Here is a 27,924-nt window from a genome sequence, read left to right as displayed (position 1 = left end):
ATCGGCTTTACTGAATCTCCACTGAGCTGCACGTAAACATTAGAGATTCAAAGAGGCCACTTTGGAACAAATATAATAGAAATTCAGGAATGCACATAAAGTCAATATGAACATTTTTATGAAAAAAAGAAGAAACAATCATGCGCACTTCAAGTTCCAAAAGACAAACATCCAAAGCAAGTGAATCACAGTTTATATTTACATATGAACACCACTGGTAATATCAGCATGCCTCTGTAACCACATGAGACCCAGATAAAGTCCTGCTCTCTAGTAAAGCAGCAGTCATGGAGAGATATCATCAGACGACACTGTGCTCTAAACACCATTCATATTTGTAATTTAGATATCAAACAGAAGCTGACATTTGTATCGACGGTGTGTCAGAGTATGACCATGCACAGCTCTCCATAAAACCAATCAGCTCTGCAATGTTCCTGTTAATTACAACACTCTTCTCCTCAAATTACAGACTGTGAAGCAAATCTAGGTCAACATCAACGTGTCACCAACAAGAAACTCTGATATTAGAGCTGACACATTAAACAACTGAACAGCATAGAACACAATCGGTTACCCTTGAATTTAATGAAAAACAACTCTTTAGTTAATCAGAGCAACACACCTCAGGAGAATTGGGAGCAACACAATGATGAACGTCCTGCAGCAGAGCCTGGCACATATTTGACTTTTAGTTTGCTCCATCAACACCAAACATGCAAATCACTGACACAAAACCATCAAACATGGAAGAAACCAACAGCCTCTCGTGTTTTCTGCAGGCAATCCAATGGCAATCATAATCGATTGATACAAAGTGTCAGACAGTATTAAGACCACCTTGGAGGTCTTTCGGAAGCATTTGGCAAACCATTATTGCGAGGGAGAGGTATGTGCGCTGTGAGTGAATGAAAATAACAAGCCGAATGTAATAAGAGCAAGAATAATGCAGAATAATTCAGCCTTCTCCTTCATTATATTTTCTTGCACGATTTCAATTTTTCTAGTTAATTGAAGCATTACGATTGACATTAAATCCACAAAAGGGACACGGAGCTCTATGAATATGATTAGGGAAATGCTCATGATGTTAGCTTTGCAGTGGCTTCTCAGATTTGCATTGGGTCTATTTAGGTCTTCCATTACAGTATTGATCTCTGAGTGTGACCTCCCTTGGGTATGTTGTCATGAATGATGATCTCATGTTTCGTTTGACACACAGTAAGCAGGACGTGAATCCTTCATAGGCATGCAGAACATCCTCAGAGCATGCGGTGAAACGTCTCTCTTTAGGCAGTCTCTCCGGTGTCAGTGAAAGAGGATCAGTTCATTCCTGCAGCGTGGATCCAGGCAGCTCGTTGGTCAGCGTGTGCCAGCGCTCCACTTTCGTGCCCTTGTTCTTCAGACAGTCTATCCAGTGCTGCAGAGGATCGCCCTGCGAGTGACACCCTAAAGACACGCCGCCTAACCAGAGCAGAGACAAAAACAAGTGAGAGGGGCTCAAAAGAAAGTTCATGTTTGGGGATTTAAGTTCAAGAGCTGAATGTATGTTTTGATAACAAGGGTTTTTAAAATGAACCAATACTAATGAATTATCAGAATGCAATTTTGTAATATCTTTCCTTATATTGGTATTGTAGGAAGAGTAGGTGTAATTAGCTTTAGCTTTAACCTACCCTTTTTGATCTATAAAAATCGTCATTGTGTTATAGGGTTGACTTGTTTTCTACTGTACTGCTAAATAGCACTAATTGCATATGTTGTTGTCTGTTTTAGCCTCATTGCTTTTGCAGTAACTGCGTTTTAATATTTAAAAAATTGAGACCCAAGAAGCTGGAAAGGTTTTTTTTCCCCTATGCCAAAAGCAAAAATATACTTATTTACCAATAGGCTTACATTTTCAGTATTCAAACGTATAACATCTTCATGATAGGTGCAGCAATTCTGTATTAATACTTGATTGCAATTCCAAATGTGCATCACATGTAATATGTTTTCACTTGTTTTCCTTTTCGCTGAACAGTGTGGAAAATGTGACATGATTGATGGATAAAAAGCTCTGTAACTTCTTTAGGACAAATAGAGATACATATAATGTAATTTCTCCCATTTATAGATGATAGTTTAATGCTAATTTGCAGCCAAATGTCACTGACACCCTTTTGACACCCTAACCCTGCAAATTACACACAGTGCTGCACTCAGTGGAAGATAATAGCGCAGCTTAAAATATCTTTGGTAACATCTGCCATGGATACAACATTAGTGGACCGATAATCATAAGCCATGCAGCTAATGATTATCCAAAAATAATTCTGTTTAGTATGCCTTAATCACATTTTTTTGTTATTGTCTTTTTCCCCTTATTGTTTGTGCAGTTATTTAAAAAATGTAAAACCTATAGAGGTGGAAACGTCCTTTTCGTTCTATGGCAAAAGCAAAAGTCTACTAAAAATATGATTAAATATGCAACATTCATACATTTAAATTGGTAATACATGTGAATTGTTGGCTGTATGTGCAGTTACCTATGAAATCGTTGGACTTCCCTAGGTCGTAGTCCCACACTGTGACCTCCAGCGTCTTAGTGGCTAACTCTGAGAAGGTGATTTCATAGAAGAACTCCTGGGTGAAAACAAAGAAGAAAAGGGGTCAGTGGACATGAGCAAAGGTCAAAAGGTTACACCTGATGAGCATGCAAATCTCTAAAATACTCCCTAATGAGGCAACAGCTATTAATGTAAAACCTGTAATTGGCTGCAGACACTTTGCATGCAGTGAAGCGTCTCCGAGGAGTATTTAGATTTAATTAAGCTGTTTTATTTACATCAACCATTGAAAATGTGCTTCACACTCCCACAGCGATTTACATTCACAAAGTGAGGTTTACCTCATTAAACTCCGGGTTGAGAGTCTTCTTTATGACCGCTGTTTTGTGCTTGGATTTCTTCTGAACGTCTGGCTTGAGGTACCTGAGGCAGAGACATGAGACACCATCATATAAGAGTCTGGACATTATAATTTGCAGGTAGGTCATTGTAATGCTGGAGGGAATAATACAGCACTAATGGGGACTGCAAATACCACTGATAACTATGTAAAGGTCAGAGGCAGAGCAGGTTCATACAGAAAACCATTATGTTCACTGAGGAATATTTGTCAATGATGGATAGATTATGTTTTTTCCCCCTGACATGTCACTCTTACTATATTCTTAGTGACTTCTTCATTAATGGATGATTCAGAAAGAAGCATTATCTTGAAGGCAACATTGAAAGTATTCATAGGCCCTTTTTATAATAATACAATTGCTTATTAAGTAGGCCTACCTTTCTAAATTCAAGGCAAAGTAAAGGCAACACACCCGGGAAGCAAATACAACAGAGAATCAAACAGTAAGACAAGAGGGCAAATAATAACTTTAACAGTCTTTTTTGTGAAGGCCTATGTGTCATTTTTTGTCATTTTAATGTTAAAAACGAAGAAGACGGTATATTTAACCGTAGGGATAAACAGTTTATACCACCCGGTGGGCACGTGAGTGGCGCAAATCAAGCACACCTCAACAGGTGCATGCTAGGTCTGACCGGCTAACATGCTAAATGCTAACATGTCTCATGGTGGATGGATTCGGCCTTCTCTGAATAACTTTTACCTTCAGTGAGGTGTGTGAGGGCTTTCTTCTGTTTGTGACAATGCCGCTACTGGGAGTGGACAGCATAAATAATGCTTTGAAAATGAACGACAACAGAAGATAAACCTGGAGCAGATGCTGCAGGACAACGTGAGGCTCAAAACTCCCTGAATGACTTTCAGACAGGTGTGAACAACAACACACTCTTCCTGCAGGGAAACAGACTTTGTTGAGGTGTGTGAATGACACATTTGCTTAACATTAATCGATATGCTAATCAATACATTGGAGATTATCTTCTGTTGGCTGTTTTAGGGTTGCAGCTTTAAAAAGTGACTGTACTTTAACTAGAGTGAAGTGTCTTTAATGAAACAGTAGGCCTGCTTGTAATTGGGTGACATATTCAAGTACTCTGGATAAAAGTACAGTTTGACATTTAAGGAAATATTCGTATTGACTTTTCTTGTACTGATTGTACTTTTGTACAGAGCCAGGCTGGCTGTGTCCTCTGTTTCAGTGCTTTTGGCAAAGTTAACCAGCTGCTGGCTGTATCCATCTGGTTCTCAGCAGGAAAGTGAATTCAGTTTATTTCGCACAATGTCATGCTATTCCCTCTAAGGTTTAATACATTATTTGTGAAACTAACCATATGTGAGAAATGATAACCAACACAGCACTGAGTGAAAAAGCTCATCATCCCTTCAAGAGGTGTCACTAAAATTCTCAGGATATTTTTAAGCCAGCTGGAAGGAGCATGGCAACATCTCTATTCACATTTGCTTTCCACCCACCACCCACAGCTCTGAGAGCGTATGTTCCCACACGCTCTCAGACACAACAAAGCATCTGGGGAAAATGTCCTGCCAAAGGGCAAAGATGCGATCACGCATCCAAAATGAAACAAGCTGCATGGTGGATGCGTGAGGGCTGTGTGCGTAGGTTCGGTGGATGTAAAGAAGGAGGGAGAGTTTAATTCGTGACGGGAAAGGAGATTGTTGTTTACTGAAGAGTGGTGGCATGCTGAGCTTCATGTGTGTGTGATGGGAGGTTGTTATGGGTTTTACTCCTCCAAGAATGAACTTTAAAACCAGAACTCTCAGGAGATCACCCAGTGAAGAAGAGGACGATTTTAAAACCTCATTTGACCACTTGCTGTCAGCGAGCGTCATTCAGACCAGGGACCCTCCTGCCCTCTCCAAACACAGCCACGCACGCACGCACGCACGCACGCACACACAGTATTGCTTTTCTTTCATCAGTGAGTTATGAAACTCAGAAGGGCCTCTATGACACAAACACAAGCTCCCTCCTCAGTGATACAGAACGCCCATAACTATTGATCATGTCACTGCCTTTCAATCAATTGTGATGGCTGTCAGTAAACACAAACTGTTACCATTATCTCGGTGAGTGACTCATAAATATTTCACAACGGCTTGCGCTTGTGTGAGAGCTGCCCTCGTTTGTCACTATTACCTTGTACAGGGTTAACTCCAGCCATCACTCATGAGAGCGACAAAACGTGATTCATGGGGTCAATATGAGCGGCCAGTAAAAGCCAAACACAGGTAACAAGATGGAGAGGGAGATTGGTGCTGGATAGGTCATTTGGAAATTGTTCTGGAATCAGGGTCATGAAATGTCAATCCATCATGTACATTCATTATTAATCGCACAGGAAGCAACATGTCTCCATCTTGTCTAATCCAATACACCCTGGCATGCAGTTAGTGGTTCGATATCGTCCATACGTTTTAACGTAGGGGTCTGAGAAGCCGTTGACGTCCATGGCTGCCAGGTGGGCGCAGCGCTTGACGCCGACACACAACCCGCCACGAGCCCTCTCCTTGGCCTCACCCTTCACATCGCCATCACTGGAGGGGGGGAAGTACTGCAGGCAGAGCAGCAAACGGCCTCTCTCCTCTAGACTTCTCATCTGCTCAGTCTCCCACTGTAGAGATAAAGAGGGGATACAAGAGTGTATTGAAAAAAAGGTTTGGCTAAAGGTTCAGAGCTAAAAGCAAGCCTTGACCTGCTGATGAAACGGGCAACAATATTCAAGTTGTTCTAGCTTCGGTCCTCATTATTTTTTTCTAGATTAAATGACTTTTTATAATGTAAAAGGGGTCACTTGAATCAGTGAATTATGTGGTTTACTGACTTCCAGGTCATTTGTATTTGTTTTACTGCCTACTTTACTGTTTTACTCTTACTGCTCTCATAAAAACTCTATTCTATTGTGAAATATTGAAGCATTCAACAGTTAAACAATAACAATCTCCAAGATCTCTCTTTCCGCTGATGATCACTGGTCATCCAGTTTGTAATAAGGCAATGTATTGGCATTCTTCAGTAAGCCAAATGATTGTCGTGTTCCCTCTGGGTTTTTCTTTTGTGCACTTTTTTACTTTAGTCATTTATTCTTAAGTATATTGTTTGTTGCATTGTTGAAGGCAGCCTGGGACTCAGGATTTCCATTGCAAACAACTAAGCTATAGCTAGCTGTACCTCTGAATTTGAATTTAAATTCAGTGAAAAATAGCCTTTGAAATGATTGCTTTGAAAAGCGAGATATTTCCCTCAGGTTTAGGTAAAAAGATCAACATAGCTTAAAGTAGAGTGAATACTACACTTGTGGACTCAAACACAACTTCAAATGAATGCTAATGTGGCTTTGTGTCTGTTAGATGTGTAGATAAACCATAGCTGGTTGCAAACACGCTTCAAATATCAACTGAATAATATGTCAGTTTTGTGTTTACTGAGGCCAAAAAAAATGAATGTATGCAGGTTTAAAGCTGCAGTCAGTAAACAAACCCTGGCAGTACAGTACAGTTCATCCTGCGTCAGTGCAACAGAAATAAAAGCAAGCGTATGTAACTTTTACTGAACAGTGACCGCTGTTGCTACAGGTGACCGGATAAAAGCTTCAACACAGTGTAATAGTAAATGTCTAGAAGATCGTAAAACACCCACAATGTCTTTAGGAGACCCAAAACAAATCGATTAAAGTTTATGTTTATTTTATTTAGTCCATAAATGAACATGCAAGGCTGTAGCAGCACACCCCTGAGTGCATTGAACTGAGAAGGGTGAGTTGTATTGTTTATGGATTAATTTATTTAGAAGGTGGGAAGTACAATATGTTCTTCTCTATAGAGTTAAACAGTCTTGCTTCAAAATGTATAAGTGTCCTTTGCTGTAATGTAAACCATCTAATTTCCTTCTAGCAAACTAGGAATGCATGATAACATCGTCACGTCATCAGTATTGGCAGATAAAGGCTTTATAATGAAATCTCAGCATCCAAAAATAAACGTGTCCTGATATGACAGGCTGATATCTATATTTTGCATAAAGACATTTACTTTTTTTTTGGCAGTAGGAAGAATAATATGTGAATTCCGCTACAGAGGAGACTAGATGTCCTCTGCAATTGAGTGGTAAACAGTAGGTGTCTGCAACAGTAGCGGTTTCGAAATTGTCACAACGAGCTGGAACATTTCAGCACGTTGACACAAATCCAATAACTTACATCCCTGAAGCAAACAACTGAAGACGATGTTCTCACAGCACGGTGACGCACACTCATGGCCGACAGCACCAACACATGTGTGGTATTTATAGGATTAGCCGTTTTCATCTCGGCAGGTGCATCTTTTTCGGGTTATCTTTTCTGATTCTCCACAGAAAAGGCTCCGTTTTATTGCCTATCATATAAAATGGGTTCCATCTCTTAATATCTATTTTATCTTTTTTTATCCATTTCCATCTCTCATTAAGTCTTATCTTGAGGCGAGAGGTGGACACAGGCAGGACGATCAATATGCCAAACGCTCCTTTCTCTTTTAACTTAATCTCTTTCCTATTTTTCCCCCTTCTCCTTGTTCCTATTTTACTTTGGGACTCATCATTACTGCCAACAGCCAGTTCGCCATCTGCCGTGACAGAGTAGACTACTTTAAAACTCGCAATTAGTGAGGATAATTTGCAGCAGGTATCTGCTGATAGAACAGCTCAGACCTTCACAGATCGATGGAGAGCAACTCATTAGGGAGGTCGAAAAAAACAGGCATCAATGTGAAGCCAGCCACACACAGCGACAGACGAATGGGACAGAGATAAATACGTGGGTGGGTCTGCAAGGGATGGAACTGGCAAGACGATCACATTAAACAACCTTGAATGTGATGAGTAACACACACGCAGCTGCTTAACTCCAGTTATTTTAATGAAGTGAAAGGACTACACTTCTTTTACTCCATATGTGATGAGAAGGCTCTCAAATCTGCTGTGCGTCTACAAAAATAATACATTAGGTTATTTCTTAAGATATTGGCTTGCTAGTTATAGAATCAGACCTGTGTGTGGGAAGTTTTCCTCCTTTACTGTAAATCACATGCAAGTTGTTCTTGGCTTACATCAGCAAAATAATATAATTCATTTCATAGGCAATAAAAAAGACACCCAAAGTATACTCAGGGTTTTTGCTGCTACAGCCCATTAAATGGCCGTTATTAGTTGTTATGATTACCATTATAATACGAAGCGAACTGCACCCTCATGCAGTAAAACGGTTGCAGTTTAAAATGTAGTTAATGTTGTTTAATTAAAACAAAACAGCTTGGTTAGGTTCAGGACAACATTAGAGTTTGGATTAAGAGGGCGTATTATGCTTTTGGGTGGGTTTTCCCTTTCCTCTAGGGTTCTTTTGGTGCATGTAAATGGTCTGCAAAGGCTAAAATCCCAACGTCCCCTCCAGAAGGGGTTTCTCTCCCACACATCCCCCTCCCCCCCTGCCTGAAACACGTCCATTGGACTCCTTTGTTAACTTCTGTAACATAATGATATCACTGTCACACTTGTGATCTCCAACACATTGTACATGATAGGCTAAAGGGGCAGGACATCTCTAAGCGGTTGACCAATCACAACAGAGATGGCCAGCTAACCAATCAGAGCAGACTGGGCTCTGGTTTCAGACAGAGGGTGAAAAGAGGTGCTGCAGCACAGGGAGTAGGAGAAAAATAAAGAGCTTTTTGAACATTAAAGCATTTAAACCGGTCACAGTAGAGACACTAAATACAGATATGAACCTGAGAATGAACATGATGGGGCCCTGTAGTATAAGTTACACAATTAAAACGAGTCAACAAACAATGTTCTTTGTTCGGTTTATCTGTCCATCCACCCCGGCACGCTCAAAGCTGACTTTTGCCATTTATGCTATTTCGCCTGACTTCCCTTTTTTCTTCCATCATAAATATTATGGCTAATATAGATGGCTGCCATTTTGAACCTCCCTGCATAGATCCACCTAATGAATAGATGATAACAACCAACTGAGCCAATTAGGAAGTAGAGGAAGGCCTTACAAACTCAACTCTGTCGTCCTGATGACAAGTGACATCGCCCATTTAATGAGCTGATGACACTAGAAGCTCGTGATGTTTTCATGTAAAAATAACAGGAGTCGTGTGGTCACCTCTCTCAGGTAGCAGGAGATTCCTCTAAGGGCCGTGCTCATCGCCGTCGGTGAAGGCAGCTGGAGGCAAAGAGTAGAAGAGATGAATAATTAGGAGGGTATGAATGACAGAAAAGCTGTACAAGCAGGTTAGAGCAGCTAAGGTTAAACGGGAATAGACGGTGAAGCCACTCTGAAAATGACAGGCCCGACACAGTGTCTGGTTCGCAGGATGACGGGGGGGCTTCAGCGTTTGATCGCAGAGTGGCCATCGGCCTCAGAGGACCAATCTATTACCAGCAGCCCTTTCTAACTCCGAGAACAAAAACACAGCAGCCTCCCGTCCCTTTAACAAACACATGCCCCCTTCTCTCAGCCACTTTTATTTTCTAATCCATTTGTTTCTCACCTCTCTCACTTGCTCTCTCTCACCATTGACACTCCACCATGCAACCCCCCATCTCCTCTAGCCTTTATTCCCCCACTCTCTCTATGTACCCTTTTCCAACAAATAATCCGGCTGACATTTAGCCTGCACAAAAAGCTGTCTGTGAGCTATGAGAACAGACAGGAAACTCTGTCCTCTGTTTACCTGAGATTTGTTTTTAGATATTGTATTTTTATTCGCACTGATGTCGGCTGACATTGGCTCAATGCACAATATCCTGTATGGCTAAACGTCTATGTAAGCTTCACTGTTGTTGGGATAGTTTCCGTCTGTTTCTCTTGGTTTGTCTCCTTTAGCTCAGATCAAGTGATACGTTTATGCTACTCATCATACAAAGATTGTCTTGGTGAACAGGAAGTCTCTTTGATGTCTGACATTGTAAAGCCGTCATGAACAAACGGTACTCAAAGAAATGTATGAATCTGACTACTTTGCTCACTATTTTGTATGTACAGGTTTTTAATGTTAGAAAACCAGCTAAAAACATGCAATTTCCAGGTGCTATCAGTCAAATGTGCCTTTCTTTTTTTGTTTGTTGAATCAGGTTGGATGCTTAGTTTCAATTTTGGCGGTAACGAGTCTTTTATATCCGTTATTTATCGCTCTTTCAAACTATCTCACCACAGTATGTGATTGTTTAAGACTTAACAAAGATGTTGTTGAGTTTTTTTTTGTTTCCGTCAAGTTAATCAATGATATTGATGTTTCTTTACATGGAGCCTGTTGGCTTTGAGGACATGTTGCAGGTCAATACAATATATTAATTGTCTATATCCCTGTCGATTAACTCCTCGGTGCTTGGGCAGCCACTACTGCTGAGTCAATTGTCCTGGGAGTGAATGCTGATTGCATCCTTCTCCACTAAAGCCAGATGTTAGTGTGTGTTTTTGTCCGGTGGGAAAGGGGCGCATCCCAGCCACACAACTCCTTCTTCCAAGGAAGCTGTTATAGAGCATATAAGCAACAAAGGTTTTTTAAGATTGTGGAATAATATAATCAACAATCATATCTAGATGTTATGCTGAAGTTTCTGCGCATTTCATTCCAAGTAGCTGCATATTATGTATCTGTGTGGGCCTATTAGTGTTGTTTTTCCAATTTTAATTTGTACAGATGCTTGCCATTTCATATATTCTGAGACCCAGGAGTGTATTTCCCATGCATCTAAAAAATATTGACATTTTAGTGTTGCATCCCCGTTGGCACGTAAACAATTTCCTGCCTTCCCTCTTCACCTCAATTCCCTCCTCCTGTCAACGTTTTCACTTTAAAAGATGAGGTTGTGAGTCACACAGGAAGCCCTAATAGTTTGAATATTACGGTGCCAGAAAGGCATTTATCTCCCTCATACACACTACACATCCCGCTTTCCTCCCTTTTTATTCCTTCTGCCCCCCCTCTGCTCTTCTCACAGGAGGTGGATGCTCCAGACAGATGTTAAAGCGTTTGGTCTGGTCCAGCTTCACGCGACGCAGGGCCACCCGCGACTCCCCGATGAACTCATTATGTGTCAGCTTGTCTTCGTCGCACACCGACACCCTGGGAGTGAGAGACAGGAGAGGGAGGGAGGAGGAGGGGGTGGGGGGGGGTCATAATTCAAACAGGGTAAGATGGGGAGAAGAGGAGAACATGAATACGAGAAGCTAATTATAGGACAGAGAGCTTGACAGATGTGTGAGGAACGGGTGGTGGAGTTAGTTAAACAACATTGCAAATTATGACTCATTTAATTATTCTTAATGCTGTGGCAACATTATAATGAGAAAAGGAAATTGGTGACATGAACCTGACCTGAATTTAAGAAGATCCTACGCATAAATCCAGCATCTCTATATGCACATTGTTCAAGTAATTACATATCCCCCCCCTGTGGGGATTAGATAGTGCGAAAGTGCATCATGCAAAGTTAGGTCAATCCGTATTTATGCGACTGGAAAACGTTCACACCTGCCATTATGTCACCAGAAATGAGAAGCGGTGAGGAGTGAAGGAGAAGAAGTGAGGCTGTATGTGAAATCAAAAGCTAGCAAGTGAGGGATGAAGTGATGTGGGTGAGGAAGAGAGATAAAAATGGAAGACTGTGTTTAAATCTGTATGTGTGTGAGATGGGACTCATTTATGCATGCAAATTAGGGATGCCAGAAACTGACCATGATCAAAATCTGCTGCTGGCTTCCTCCAAGTTTACAGTAAAACAAACTGGTGATGTGACCAATGGCCATTTACAATTATTAATACTATTACTATTATTAGCATTAGTCTATATTTTGGTTGAAACTAAACCAGGAAAAAAAAAAAAAACATAAATAATAATAAAAAATTATAAATAAAATCGAATTTTAAAAATAATTTTCGATTATGGAGACTGTAACGAATATTCGAATAATCGCTGGCATCCCTAATGCAAATGTACATGTCTATGGGCAAAAGTGAAAATCGGTATTCTACGGGATAACTGACTTCCAGAATGATGGCTTTTCCGTTGCTGTGTGTGAATGTGAATGAAAGACAATGGGAAGAAGCAAACTAAACATGCAATCTGTCAGAGAAGTCCACATGTGAACGTGACGCCTCTTCGCTCTTGGATTTATTCAACTTCTAAGTCAAATTCATGACCACAGAAAATAAACAAAAACACGTAGCAATCACCTGCTGCCTTCAAGTTGCCGTAATAAAACACGGTAATGCAGAATTGAAGAAGGTGCAAGAGTTCAGTTGCCTGGGGACGCTGGTATGATGCACAGGATCTGGAAGCTTATGAGGGTCACAGAATCAAATGGCAAAAGGAGGAAAGGAAAAGACAGGAAACGGGAGGATGAATCAGAGCTGAGAGGTGAAGATGGTGTGTCAGATGTACGAGCGAAGGACCGCTGTGATGAAGAGGGCTTGAGGACGAAGAGTGGCGAGTGAGAGTACGATAGGTGAAAGAGTCAAGAGCCGTTATGATGTGAGACGGCATGTGTTTACTGTTGCTACATTTCCTACTGCATCAAAAAGACCTCATGTTGTTAAAGCAGGTCGATAATAGAATCAACACCTTAAATGTCCATCTTAAACGTTCAACTAAAGATTGTATACTTTACAGTTTTGATTGATTGATTGAAAAGTTTATTAACAGCTTGTATATTGGGTACAGTACAGTACAGCTCAAAACATACAATTGTTAAGGGGATGCAGACCAGAGAAAGACTTTCGTCTTGTTTACATCAGGGTCCCCCATTTCCAATTCATCATATCACAGTCCTTTTTGAAGTGTCCCAGTGCATGGGTATTAGTTCAGTCATGAATCAATAATGACAGTTTTTAATCCGGCTCTTATGGAGCGTCGTTGCTGCCGGGAAAATAGATTAAAAGATAGATATGATAGAAATGCTTATGGTGAGAGCTATTTAGCCTGAATAGCTCAAAAGTATTACTTTTCAAGGCAAATTTATGAGATAATAAAACTGAATATTGACTTAATTTCTAATAACTGTGATCTTTTGTCTCATAGTTTTGTAAATAAGACGATAAATACAATACATTACTATTTCATAGATATTTTTAAGTATGTTTATTTGTATCATTCTTAACTTGTTTATATCTTTTCTTCTCTTCACTTGACAGGAGCAAACTTCCATAGCCTCTGATTCTTATTTTGCTAAAGTTATTTGGCCTACAGATGAATAATAAATGAAAAGGATTGTAATTCATCACTTAATGACATCATATAAATGCACAATTGCAATTTTTGTGAAACTGTATTCTTAATCAAATGTTATTTATATAGCCACATATCAGGAAGTAACACAGGGGGCTTTAGAATCTTGCAGCACTTTCTGGTTGGAAGCAGACTCCATAACGGAGCTGCGTTTTTTCCACTTTAGAAAAATAAGTAGAAAATAGTTTTGCCCTTTTTCAAACAGAGCCATATCCTGTGGTTGCATTGAGTCCTGGTCGAATAAAGCTGCTGTTGGTAGAGACATTGAAAAACTACCCTTTTCTGTGATGGATTTCTTTCTTTCTGGAAGGAAACCCTGCTGGTTAAGTCCGTAGAGACACACTGGAAGAAAGCCATAGATTTTCACTTTTACACTGTGCTTAGTAAAGCGCAACAAAATAGAGGTAAAATTGCAAGGATATCTACAGTAGATGTGTTAAGAGTTGGTTTAATCCTTAGAAATGTTCCCCCGTTTAATTATATCTATTACATTATCCAGTTTTATTACTACAACCTGTCACTTTGTAGACAGTTTCAGTGCATTGGTATCTGCGATGTCAACATGTGTTCATGACTCGGTAGGTTAAACTTCCTGTCTGCAGATCTTTCAACGCGTCGGCTGAATTAACACAGTGTCGTATGATGGTAGCAAGGCCGGCTTCGCTAATTTCCCCCGAGAGATTAACCGTCGGTCCTATTTAAATCCCACTCCCACATAACGCTTTGGCAAAGTTTTAGTCACAGGCAGAAACAATTCGCAGCTTTCGTCACCTCTGGAGGGGGTCAATGAAATTAAAACACCCCGTGGTGCTTTCTCTGACCTCAATCTGTCACTGCAACTTGGGAAGAGAGAAAGGAAGGGAGACAGACGTAAAGGAAAGACAAAGAGAGAAGGATGCTTCAGAAGAAGTGAGGGGAGATCTTTCCTGATCCTAGTGGACAGGAGAGATGTGGGCACTAAAGGAAGGAAGGTGAGGTGACAGACGGGGATCAGCAGAGGTAGCAGAGAGAAAGGATAAAAGCCTCTGTGATGGAGATGGACGATAAGAAATCCTTTGTAAGCAAGAGGCAGCTTACAGACGGGCAAGACAAAGCAGAGAGGCCGAAAATAGCCATGAAGCAAACATTTACCGGAGAGTTTTGCGGTACATATCTTCCTCGGTGATTCCACAGTAGGTGAGGGTCTCGTTCCACACCGGGTTCAGCGTGTTGCGCACCGTCTTGGTTTTCAATTTGTTGGCCTGTGCAGAAAACAGTCATCTCAGAGCTGCTAGTAGCACAGAAACTCAACAGGAAAACACATTTGAACTGGCTTCAATGTCATTTTCTTCAGAGCGTGTTTATAGATCTGCACTTTCATAATGCAGCTTGAAATTGTAGCTAGACTAAGTGCACTCCAAAATCCTGCATATCTTTTCACAAAAGCACAAGGATGAGGCAAATAGAAATCAGACCTTGCAGGCTCCCGGCAGCAGGTGCAGCTTCACATAAGGATCAGACAAACCATTGAAATCCATCGGCTTCAGACCCTGATGGAGACATGGAGAAAAGATTTAACAGAGGGATGTAAAATAATTGGCCGTGAACACCGGTAGTACGTTGTTAAATGATTACTGAGGGGTGAAGAATGACTTTACTTATTGAATCTGAAGCACAGTGCTAGAGAGAAGGTGAGGGAGCAATCATTTTACAGATTCAGTTGACCAGGGAGCCGTGACAACTGAATCTTCTGCTACATACTGATAAGAGATGCATGTATCTCGAGTCTTTGGAACTTCAGGGTCCTGTTGTCCTGATATGAAGCTTGTTTACCAAAGTTACTCATAACTCGTCGTTCTAAGACCGACCCTTCAACCATCTAGACTTGATTCATCTTCTCGTTAAGACCGGGTTTAAATCTTAAGCCTGGTCAGGAGCAAGACTGAAACCAAAATCTGAGTTGAGACAATCATGTATCCAGCTTTAAGGCCACCAATGTTGCCAAACCCTGGTAAATTTGACAAAAACGTTCTCTAAATCTAAATGACATAACACCACTTTAAAGCGACAGCTGGCAATAAGACAGCAATCTGTGGGACCAAAGTGGTGTCAACATGCTAGATGAGGTGAATAGAGAAGAGTGAGTGTCATGTTTACTACCCAATTGTACACATACAAACTGCATGATATATGCACAACATATACAGTATAAGGTACTATGCAACCACTATACTGTCATAAAATCCTGTTGGAAATACTGAACTGACACAAATGTAACTTTTACATGTTATTGTCACAAGATAAAGTACCTGTGATGGCTCTGGTTGAGTTTCAGAGTATTTACCTTGGCTTTTATGACTGTGCAGTGTAAGGAGCTGGTGGCTCTCTCGTACAGAAGCTCAAACTCCAACGTCCCCAAGGCGGCTGTAAGACAGTGGATGAAGATGTTTTAGTTACTCTGGTTATTGCTTAAGTGCTTTTCTTTTCATTAGAAAATAATGGTCTGAAGCAATGTAGACACTCGGAAAGATATTCACATTTAGAAATGTTTTCAAAATAACCTTATCCTCTTCCATTTATAAAGGCCTAGTAAGCTAACCTGTGGCTAATGGCTGTAGCTTCATATTCAACTTGCAACACGAGAGCCGTATTGATCTTCTCATCCAACTCTCAACAAGAAAACAATTACAGGTCCCAGAATGTTGTACTGTATTATTTTAAGATACCTTTAGAGAGGTCTCCTTTTGAACCAAATACAATTGAAACATTTCAAATTAGCTTGTGTTTTTAACTAAATAAAAAAGTTTAAGCATTAGCTCATTCTAGATTCAGCTGGAAACATCTGCTTGGGATAGTTGACAAAGTCTAATGTTGTTTTCTATAAATGAGAAGGCTGATTTAGTTTCCTTTTGTGTGAAATCAAAGAGTCATTGTTCATGTGAATTATGATGCTACCGTCATGACTGTAAACAGTAAATGTACTGTGTGAGAACACAAACTTGACAGGTGTAGCAACACCACTTTAGCTAAGGCTCAAATGTTATTTCTTCAAGGCCTTTTGTTCTAAATCCACATCTGCGCTGAGTGACCTGCTATTATTGGACTCCAGCAGCTTTAGTGAAACCAGGTTGTGACTTTCAGGTGACTCACTGTTATCATCGCTGTCACAGCTGTCGATCTCGATGGAGGTGTCCATGCTACTCATGGCTGACAGCGAGCCCCCACCGCCCGCCGCACCTGGTAACAACAGGCTGCTGCTCCCTCGTCCCACTGCTCCTCCACCTTTTTCTGCGCTGCTCGGGCTGAGCGATGTGGGAGCTGCTACCTGATTGGGCGAGAGCGGCTCGGAGAAGGAGGAAGTGGGCGATAAGCGGGGGAAGTAGGCAGAGATTTGACGGATAGGGCGTATAGGGCCCGGGCAAACATCGATGGCCATGTGCTCCTGGATGGAGACGGCTAACGTTTTTCCTTTTCGCACAGCCATAGGGCTGCAGGGAAAGAGACAGAGAAAGATGGAGGAAGAGATAAATCCCAACAAAGACGGGAAGATATTGATCCACAGACATGAGCTGCTTTTATCAATTTCATCAAGGTGAGCTTAGTCAGGAATTTGGTTCATTTCAATATCCTCTCAACTAATAGGACGTTTTCATATGCCATATAGTCAAGAAGAACACAACTTATAATGGGGAGCATTTATATGAAATTGCTCTTGCACTGAAACATCTTTCAACATAATTAGAACTCTCTAAAAGAAAGACATTACTTAAAAGATGAATAAGTACAGAAGAGATATACACACATTTGCATTTCAATTGAATCTGTCTGAATAATCTGACACTCAAATCTTATATTTGAGTAGCTTGTATGTCTTGTAATAATGGACCAAGAGTCTCTTTAAATAAAGATGATGATGATGATGATGAAGCCTATCAGCGAGAATACAGGATTACATCCTCGAATAAATAGAAGTGTGTGCGTGAGCCACCGAGGCACACATGTTCTCTTAAGTGCTTAACAATCCTCCGTAGAACGACAGGTAATTACAGGATGGAGTCTGGGATGCTCCACTCGGGTGGTGGGAAGACTCCCGGTGATTATATAAAGTGTGTGTGAGCAGGGAGAGGAGTTGACCACCAGGCTGATGTGTCTGCTCTCTTCCCAAAATAAAAAGGAGGGGGGTGGATTGCAAATCTCACACAGCTTTTGTTTTCTAAAGCCAGCAGGCCTTGAGGGGGCGTTCTGTCCTCAATACAGTCCCCCCCCCCCCCTCTCTGGACTACCTTCTGCTCTCTCCGCATCAATCGATTGAAACTGAGATGTGAATATTTGCACTTCCTCTGTGTTGTCTGCAACGACACCTACGCACGATACGACTCTGACAGATTACTGTACTCCCAGAACCAAACTGTCTGTTTTATAACGTGCTATGGGGTTGTTGTGGTTTGCACATGACACTAGTGATCATTGACAAGGGGGGTCAGGCTTCACACTAGGAAGAATCCCTCTGTCTCATATTAAAACTACAGTGTATGTTCAGTTAACAAAGCACATGCGAAAAGAGATACGGGTAAAGACCCAGATCACGTACAAGAATCACGTTCTTCCAATATTGGATGTTCGTGAGAAGCTAAAGTTGTGTGTGTGCTCATTTGCAACGAAAAACGAATAGAGACCAAAAAGATATGGAGGACAGAGTTGATTGGGAAATGCAGAAGGCATTGATTGTCTGTGCTCCAGAGTTGGTGGTGAATTAATAACATTGCAATGAGAAAGTAGCTGTTCAAACTCAAGCTGTTACTGTACAATACCCTTCTACCATCTTAATTGTGACCATATGGCCTTAGTGTTTATCATTTCCCAAATATATGTTTTATTAGAACATTTTATCATATATGTCGTTTTAAATGTAAACGAGAGGGAATAAAACCAATCATCTGTTGAATTTTACAAAACAAGACTTCATTTCCCTTTTTAGATGAATCTAAAGACAAAGCGTGACCTACTGTAACATAGAGCTTCAAATCAAAGTCTGGTCTTGGGGAATTGTGACAACCCTAGTGTTAACACTTTGGTTCTTATTCACATTAAATGTTATCAACATGGTATTTAGTCAGCTTTAGAAGACGTGGAGGTTGATTTTGTTCAGACAGTCCTTAAACCTGGAAATTAGTTAGCATTTTACAACTTCCAGTTCCTTTGTTTCAAAGTCAACATGTTTTTCGTTGGACGACTGAACGTGGTAAACACTAGTTGAGGAGTTTTGTTCTACTAAATAAAATATGTCAGTAAAACACCGCTCTTTAGAGGGTGGACTCACTGCCATGATAGAAACTGCAGTTGACAGTTTAAGTATCACAGCTCTTCAGAAACCTGTTAGTAAAGTCTTGGACACTACATACATGTATACAGTCTATCTATGGTCCAGACCAGTAAACAGAATAAATACAGACCCTTCACTGGCCATGATTAAGTCAATGTGACCGATGGTGCCCTGGCGGAAAGTTCCTCTGAAATGTTTGCCTCTGACTGTTGACCTTCAGCAGAGATACAGGCAGCGAGGATCATTTCTCATGTTTGTCCAGTTTCTGCTGAGAGCAACAGTGGGTGACACACATCCAGCTCTGTCTTGGCTGCAGATGAAACAAACTGTTTGATACACCATGAAGTGTGTCAGCCTTCAAACTTCCTCCACTGTTGACTGAGAGGACTTTGACAGACCATGATGGACATCTTTCCTTTTGAAAATCAGCAGCAGCCATTTTGGTGCCACAAAGGTCAAACCAGGGGAATTGATGACTTCTGAGGCGCCGCCAAAGGGTCAGAATTCATCGCTGCTCAATTAAACAGCGCACAGATAACGTTGATTCTCCTGCACTTAGGGAGGAGGTGCTTTGATTGTCGTTTATGTAAATGAGCTTGAATGTGTCCTGTCTGGGTGTGATATGTTTAATGTACCATGTGTAATGGCACCCTGATGTGCATGGAAGACATTTCTGCCTTTTGCACACATACATTTGATTCTTAATCTTAAAATAACACAGCTTCCGAAAGCGATTTAAAGTCTGGCACAACATTGAAATTATCTTAAATTAAGCCGATGATTGCACGACATTGAGAAGAAGGAAAAGATGAAAACAAATGAATGAAACTCCCTGCAATGGAGATGATTATTGTAGCCAGAGTTGATTAAAAGATGCATTTATTTGCATCAGTGGATAATAATAATTGTTATAATGACTAATGTATAATCCCTCAAAGCAGACGCAAATACATTCACAAAGGCAGGCCATCAGACGTACAGGCATGATAACTTCCGTCAGATCATTAATTCATCTCTCTCCCCACACACACACACACACACACACACACACACTATGCAGCTGTTGCAGGCCTGTGAGCGAGTGTCTGTTGATATAATGTGCGCAGTCAGTCGCCTCCCAGTCCTGGCAGATGTGGCCGTGAGCTGCCTGAACACCAGCAGCTCCAGCAGCACAAGTAGAGCTGGTGGGGAAGCAGGAGCTCATAATTGATCGCCCTCATGCTGCCAGCTGGAATCCCTCTCTCATCTTCCCTTTTCATCATCATCTTGTTGCTGAGAAATGTCACCCTCTAAAATAACAAGGCTCAGATTACACCTCACACTTCTCAGGGTTTTTTATTTTTTTCCGTACGCGCTGAAGCTCATTTACATACGACTCTTTTAGCCTCCGAGCACATGGTTTAACTTCTTAACATAATTCCTATAAGCGACACTATAATAATGGCCTGACTTGTTTGTCACGTACATTAGCCCCTTTGGCGGTTGGTTATGCAACCGCACACAGTCATGCATTTCAAGCTTGGCCCCCATTTATTCCTGATGTTACATAGGTTCGAGATGGAGGAATGAAGAAGACAAGAATATCTTTGTGCAACATGCGACCTCTTCCCCCCCTTCCTCTTTTAGCTCCTTCACTTTAAATTAGAGTCATATATCAGGCATGAACCCTCAACCCCCATCTTCTACCTCTTCATCTCCACCTTTTATGATCCATTTCATCTCTCGTCTCCCATCTTTATGTCATTACCTCACCTGTGAAGACTTTCTCAGACGGCGTTATTCCACCTGTAGGTATGTGAGATTCTCTCGCTGTTGGTTCTCGTCTTCTTCTCACATAATTTATAGCTAACCACGTGACAGTGAGCACTTGTCAATTAGAGCCAAGTTATTTTCAGGCTGCCAGGGATGAGTAAACTTCAAATGTGCCAGTGACAAGTGTGTGTGTGTGTGTGTGTGTGTGTGGTGTGTGTGTGTGTGTGTGTGTGTGTGTGTGTGTGTGTGTGTGTGTGTGTGTGTGTGTGTGTGTGTGTGTGTGTGTGTGTGTGTGTGTGTGTGTGTGTGTGTGTGTATGAAGGTGGGAAAGAGGTGAAGGAGCAGGTAAAAAGAGACTAAAACAGACCACATGTTGCACCTGCCTGCTGTGTGATAATGATGCAGAATAAAACATCTGTAAGCCTGGTCTCTACTGCATTAGCTGTAATTCTCTTACATACATGACAAAGCAGACAAGTACAAGTGTAGATTTAATTATAGTTATAGAGGATGAAGGAAAACGTGTTTTTCAAGACGATATGAGAAACATAAATGTGAATTTCCCGCAGAGAAATTAAGTGAAAAAAACACATTTATCACAATATTAACGCCAGAAGATAATCATAAAGATATTGACTTACCTCACTGGTAGTGCGAGCGTCAAACTCCTCATAAAAAAACAGGGGATTCCAGTGCGGAGCGGAGAGGGAGACTAACTAACAGGTGGCGAAGAGAGGAGCCGAAACAAAGGGGAAGAGGAGGGGGGAGACAATACGAGAGAGAGAGGGGGAGAGAGAGATAGGGAGCTCTTTGTGTATCATAAGGAATTAAATGCAAGAGTAGTTCAAGTTGATGTAAAGAAAAAGCGAGGAGCTGAAGGGGGGAGAGGAGAGTGGAGTCCTGGAGGAGGAGGAGGATGGAGTCAAAAGGAAGAGAGGAAGAGAGAGAGGCAGCGGGGAGTTATTACTTGACAGTCTGTTGTGCATGTGGCTGTTTCACCTCACTCCCTCCTGCAACCCCCCACCATCACACACACACACACACACACACACACACACACACACACACACACACACACACACACACACACACACACACACACACACACACACACACACACACACACACACACACACACACACACACACACACACTCACTTAATGTGTTTAACACTTGGGGGGGACATTGCATTGACTTGCATACATTCCTTGAAGACTACAACTAACCATAAAGGATAAGGCAGGTGTTATTCTACATTTTCCCATATAAAATCCAATATTTATTTAAAAGGAATCCTAATTTGTTGTTTTTAAATAGTAAAATATCAGGCTGGCAGTGTTCTAGTACCATCTTAGAGTAATGCAGTCTTACTATCTGCTAGGGTCGCTTGAATGCAGAATGAAACCTCTTTATTTGTAGGAACAATGACTGCTCTGACCATAGTCCAATGAAAACCTTCAGTGCCCTCTATAGGTAGTGATGCAGGAAGTAGGGAGTGTGTAGCATGTCAAATATCCAAGCAGGAGATCGGAGATAGCGTTATAGCCTGCTATTTTAATTCATGTTTACCTTTTTAATTGACCGTAACCAAATTATTCATCCAACCTAGATCAACCATCAAATATCTAACGTAAGGCAAGGCAAGGCAAGGCACGTTTATTTATATAGCACTTTTCAACACAAGGCAATTCAAAGTGCAATTCAACGTAAACTCTACATGAACCGTAGCAGTGATTTTATCCTAGTCTAATCCGTACAGCTAACCGTGTCTGCTACACATTACATTTCCATACGATTGCATTGGCAACAAAACAACTTGATTATGTTTGAATGAAATATAATTGTTTGGCTTAAAATAAGTATGTTTGTTAAATGATTTAACTAACAGTTGTACCTTTTTAAAAAAAAATAAAAAATCATGTTTCATATGGGACATGCGTTTGTTTGACCCACCATGACCTCCTGCCTAAGTGGACTTTGATTCAAAACCTATTTTGAATGTGTCAAAATCTAAATTAATCCAGGAAGGTACACTTCAAATTGTAATTGACAATGCATGGTTGTTTTGGAAGGTAATTTTTAAGGATGCAAAAATAACAAAATAAAAAAAAACATTTGAAGAAAGCTCAAATGTGGAAATGTTGGCATTAATTAGAATCTTTCCATATTGACATTCCTGTCAAGCAGTCGGGCAGAAAGCTCTAACAGCCTTCTGATATGTTATTGTTTTATGGATTTAACAAACAAGCTACTGTGTGAATGTTTTTCCAATTTTGAACAGAACCAGCCAAACTGAATCCCCTGCTTCCACTCTTTATGCTAAACTAATCCATTCACTCACACACAGACAGCACCTCTTATTAAATGCAGGCTTTGTATTAGTTTGAGGTAGAGAGGGACACAAAGTAAAATCTCTCCATCTTTCTGTCCTTGTTATCCAAACTAATACACTCTGTCTCTTCTGCTTCAAACAAACACAGTCTCTCCAGTCTCAGATCCTCCATATAATTAAGCTAATGGTTCTTGAGTCACTGATAGACAAGAGGATACATGCTATTTCCTCCCTTGTGGCTATTGAAGGAGCACAATTGGTGCTTTCTCTGTCTCTTTTTATATGACTTGTTCTTCTTTCCTTCAGTTTCGAGTCCACACTCTCTGAGAGTCCCTGTCTAACAAAAAGAGGAACGAAGAAGCTGTCACAGCACTCGCTGTTCAATAGACGTACTGCGTTTTTGTGTTATCTTCAAAACATGCTTGATGCCTTTGTTCAGTTTTCATCGAGTCTCTCTCCTTTATTATCTTATACTCCCCCACTCCAGTTTCCAGTTACTCTTTCACACACACACACACACACACACACACACACACACACACACACACACACACACACACACACACACACACACACACACACACACACACACACACACACACACACACACACACACACACACACACACACACACACACGTTATGGTCCTACTACTGTATTCAATTGACACCATGGCAGAGACATGCATGAATGCATTAACATAGCAATATAATGCATAAGCCTCCAGAGATGCATGACTCCCACTCCTTCATGCAAACAGCTCATGCCACACACGTTTACACAATCTCACAAAGACACACACACACACACACACACACACACACACACACACACACACACACACACACACACACACACACACACACACACACACACACACACACACACACACACACACACACACACAACACACACACACAGAGCGCAATGAAGAACAGACAGCCTGCCACCTCTGTCAAAAATACCCTCACAGTATTTCTGAATAAATTAAGCCCTTATCTTTTTGGGCTTTTTCCCCACTTCCCTCCCTCCTCTTTGTCATATCTCCACTCTCCTGCCTCTTGTTTATGAGGATTGAAAGTCTCCTCATTAAAAATGCATAGTCGTTACGTGCTCTTTCCACATCAATTATGTCAGGGATGGGTGCTGGTGCTTCAGTGAAAAACAGCTGACCACAACGGAGTCAACAATGGCTCTGACAAGAACAAATGACATCAGTCGGCCCGCGTTATACACAGACGACTAACACAGACGGGAATGGTTTCAATTCAATATGATTTATTGCATTGAGGTACATTTCATAAAGCACCAAATAGCAGAAAATGATCAACACCTGCTCTGTTTGTGTCTGGGAAAAAGGGAGACACAACTAGGCATTTATGCATTTTATACAAACAATACAATGTTGAATATTCTTTTACATAATTATACGCAATTTTTTACAGAACATTAATTAATTATACTTCTTGTTTTAAATAAGTGTTTAGGACCCCGTATATATTCAATCTATTTCATTTGATATTCTTTATTCATGAGGATATTGCACATTAAATCCACATTTCTGTAATTATGCAAGTGTTAGCCAGCAGGCACAATGTCATCCCTGTGGCCAAATGTTCTTGAACCAATGAACCGGTTTAGAAATACAAACAGAGAAAGACCCTGAAGACATATACTAATTACATGTTTGTTTAAATGTTATTAAAACCATAATCAGAATGTACAGTGTAACAGTATTTCAATTAAAACAACAGGGGTTTTAGTTTCAGTTTAGTCAGCTGTCAGATGTCTTTAGCTGAAGCTAACTTATCCATTTGTATTTGTTCCCTAGAATTTGTAATCATACATTTTGGAGCTTCAATACCTTACTACATTAATAAGGCAGTGGCTCAGCTAGTCTTGCCAAAAGCTAGCAAATGGTTGAGCGCAGTAGCAATGGCAGCGAGCGGATAGCTTCGAGTCCTAACATGACTCATTAATGAGACCTTTCCAGGGATTTAATGTTCTGGGCAATGTTTTTTCTTGAGTTCAAATGTTTGATGTATGTTTACTTAAGTCAGCTTAAGCATTTTTTTTCACTGAAAAAGATCGCAATGTTGAAAGGTCCCCCATTATACTATTTTTTAACAATATATTATAGGTCTTTGGCTCGAAATACCAAACAGATCATTTATTTATTTTATTTCTTTTTATTTAATCGTTTATTTGGCAGGGACAATGCACAGTAATGAACACTTAAAACATTCAAATGTATCAAGAGTAACAGCCAGATTTAGCTTTGAGCTAATTTCCATCCACAGTCCCTCATCATGCATTGTAGCATGCCGTAAACCCCTCTGTTTCAGCCCTTTTCCAAAAGTTCTGATTCTGTAGCTTTAAATGCTAATGAGCTGCTGCTGGCCACGCCCCTCTGCAGAGTGATTGGTTCAAAGAAACACAATGGTGCTCTAGGAGGAGATTCAGGTGATAAGGTCGTGGGTGTTACCTTGGTTGGTGATTGGCTAATGGTTACACAAGCCAAAAAATCGTTATGACATCATAAAGTGGCCAAAATCTGATCAGCTCATTTTCAGACAGGTTTTCATATAAATGTCTCAGGACAAAAAGAGAGAGAATATTTGTTCCTCTCTGAAAACAGATGGGACACATATTTGTGTATAAAAGACATGAAAAAGTGCATAACAGGTGACCTTTAATAAACCGTAAACTCAAAGAAATGGTTGAAGTTCCTGTGGTTAATGTGGCTCGAAATATACATCTTGAAGTAGCCCTACCGTGTTTTAAAATAAAGATCAAGTTAAATTGAAGAAGACTTAAATCTAAGACCATAAGACGGATACAATTGGAAGATGAAAATCAGTCTTATCTATTGTTACTGAAAAATCATCAAGAAGATAACTATTGATAGCAAATATAGTTTGTGCTATAATCTATGTTTGCCACAAACAAAATACTGTATAATAAAAGTTATGTTAGACATAATACAAAATACCTCTTCCCAAACAGAGCGACATATTGACTGCTTCACAACATGCAGTATGTGTTTCCTATAGATTTTTATAGGGGCATCTGCACTTGCTCAGATAATGAATAGGTTCAAACAGAGGCGGGCAGAATAAAAGAAACAATCTGAAAACACCAAGGTCGTCTTTTCTCTGACTTGGCGCCGTGCGGCAGCAAGGTCGCTGTGTACTGATCGGAAAGAAAAGGACTGGAGCTTCTCACGGCGTTCAGCCCCAGTGCTCCTTCCGCTTTGTCCCTCATTGAGATGAGATACTCGGATGTATTGCATGAGTCACTGGCCCATAAATGTGTGAAATAGAAATGCTTTCAATGAAAGTGGATGAAAAGTCTCATGGCAACATTTTGTAAAGAAATGCCGGCGCTGTTGTTCTGCCAGGAGGGTGACAGGAGAGGAAATTGCATCCAAATAACTGAGAACAAAGTTTGTTTAGAGTCGGCGAGGTCCTGATAATTTATTCCGGTAAATTACTCTGACCTACTAATTGACCTGACTGAAGTTATTGAGTCTATGTAAGTTTACTGCTTGGCTCAGATCCACCAACGTCAGCAAGATCTCACCTCTATTAACTCCCCGAAGACTGCTGTTTCAATTCAGACAACTCTTTTTTAATCTGTTTAAGGGATCCCGAAGGATTTTGATATCAGTAAATGGAGTGTGTTCCTACCTAAGTGTGAGTGTGGCAGGGTGCAGTCTTACCTTTGAAGCAGGAGAGGAGAGCACAGATTTTCTTTTAGTTGTCCCAATCCAACAGGTGAGATCAGTTTATTTGAAGAAAAATAGGTCCAAACTAATACAGGGTTTTTACCTTTTAACACATTATAATCATACGAAACATATCATGCTGGGGTTATATTTTTATCTAAAACCTTAATTCATATTTCTCATCTTTCCAAGGTCTAACTAGAGCTATTAGTCCTAAGGTCCTGTACGTATAAATAACGCATTCCAGGTAGGTCTAACTAGAACTATTAGTTCTAAGATCCTGTACGTAATAATCACGCATTCCAGGTAGGTCTAACTAGAGCTATTAGTCCTAAGGTCCTGTACGTATAAATAACGCATTCCAGGTAGGTCTAACTAGAACTATTAGTTCTAAGATCCTGTACGTAATAATCACGCATTCCAGGTAGGTCTAACTAGAGCTATTAGTCCTAAGGTCCTGTACGTATAAATAACGCAATCCAGGTAGGTCTAACTAGAACTATTAGTTCTAAGATCCTGTACGTAATAATCACGCATTCCAGGTAGGTCTAACTAGAGTTATTAGTTCTAAGATCCTGTACGTAATAATCCCGCATTCCAGGCAACCTTACCGAGAGCTATTTACCCAGCTCTGAGGGCCAGAGCCTACCGGGAGAGAGTATACCAGGGGTTTCCCCCTCTCTCTCTCGCTTTCTCAAAAAACCAGTCTCTTTATGCTCAAAAAACCGGATCGAAACCCCAAAAAACACCTCCTCTATTCCCAACCAACATCTTCTATTGGCTATGGCCTAAGACACACCTTCCCATGTGTGTGTAAAAAGGACATGACCCCTGTAGGACTTGAAAAATATTATTCTCGGCTATGACATAACAACCTTTTTGAGGCCTCAATGTGTTTCTCCTTTAAGGCAGGAGCCCCCCTCCCTGTGATCTGCTGTGAGAAAAAAGGGGAAGAAACTGCCCTCTTCCTTATCAGTGACACCCATAAATCATAGACCTTACACACTCAACCTAAACAAACCACTTTGTTTTGTTTATGCTGTAAATATAGAAAAACCTAAAATATGAAGCATTCTCATTATGGGTTCATACAAGAATATAATTGATCATATATGATTTATAATTAACTTTCGTTTTAAGTATTCACTTCATACTATGAATCTCTCAACAAGTTATAGGAGAGAAACAAGACATTTAAAACATTCAGATCCAATAACTGCAGATGTCATTTGTATGCAGTCATGGCTGACACTTACCTCCCAAAAATCAAATAAGGTTTAGGACAATGTAAAGTCTCCTATCTTGATCCAGGTGATTAATATTATTCAACCACACACTTGAGGCGATTGAGTCAATATCCAATAAGATGAAGTATAAACAGCACATCATTCAGAGAGAAGTCCAGACTACCTAACGAACTGTCTTCGCAGTGTTTCTCTCTCATCTCATGATTGGATAATCCATACTAATCTTTAGGGAAAGCACCTGCTGTAGGCATACCAAAATACACGCTTTGATGATATGACTTCATAAGTCCAGATGAGAAAGTGTGAAGCAATAATTG

At 40.6% G+C, this 27,924-nt stretch overlaps 1 protein-coding gene across 2 annotated transcripts; it reads right to left on the bottom strand.

Annotated features, from left to right (window-relative positions):
* Positions 1-96: 96 nt before the first annotated feature.
* On the bottom strand, positions 97-27,026 carry LOC117545005 (double C2-like domain-containing protein alpha). Of its 2 annotated transcripts, none has more exons than XM_034214644.1 (11): positions 26,355-27,026; positions 16,376-16,713; positions 15,570-15,649; positions 14,701-14,775; positions 14,378-14,487; positions 10,959-11,085; positions 9,120-9,179; positions 5,386-5,585; positions 2,891-2,972; positions 2,529-2,625; positions 97-1,464 (listed from the first exon to the last, which is right to left on the bottom strand). In XM_034214644.1, the coding sequence occupies exons 2-11, from the start codon at positions 16,707-16,709 to the stop codon at positions 1,328-1,330; spliced, it is 1,302 nt and encodes a 433-aa protein (XP_034070535.1). In that variant the 5' UTR covers positions 16,710-16,713; positions 26,355-27,026; the 3' UTR covers positions 97-1,327. The 2 variants fall into 2 exon arrangements, with proteins under 2 accessions (XP_034070535.1, XP_034070534.1); XM_034214643.1 differs by lacking the exon at positions 26,355-27,026 and adding an exon at positions 20,942-21,250.
* Between the last annotated feature and the right edge of the window lie 898 nt (positions 27,027-27,924).

Source organism: Gymnodraco acuticeps, unplaced genomic scaffold, assembly GCF_902827175.1.
Source record: "Gymnodraco acuticeps unplaced genomic scaffold, fGymAcu1.1, whole genome shotgun sequence".
NCBI lineage: Eukaryota > Metazoa > Chordata > Actinopteri > Perciformes > Bathydraconidae > Gymnodraco > Gymnodraco acuticeps.
Note: the sequence above shows the minus strand (reverse complement) of the source record. Positions and strands in the feature narration are given on the sequence as shown.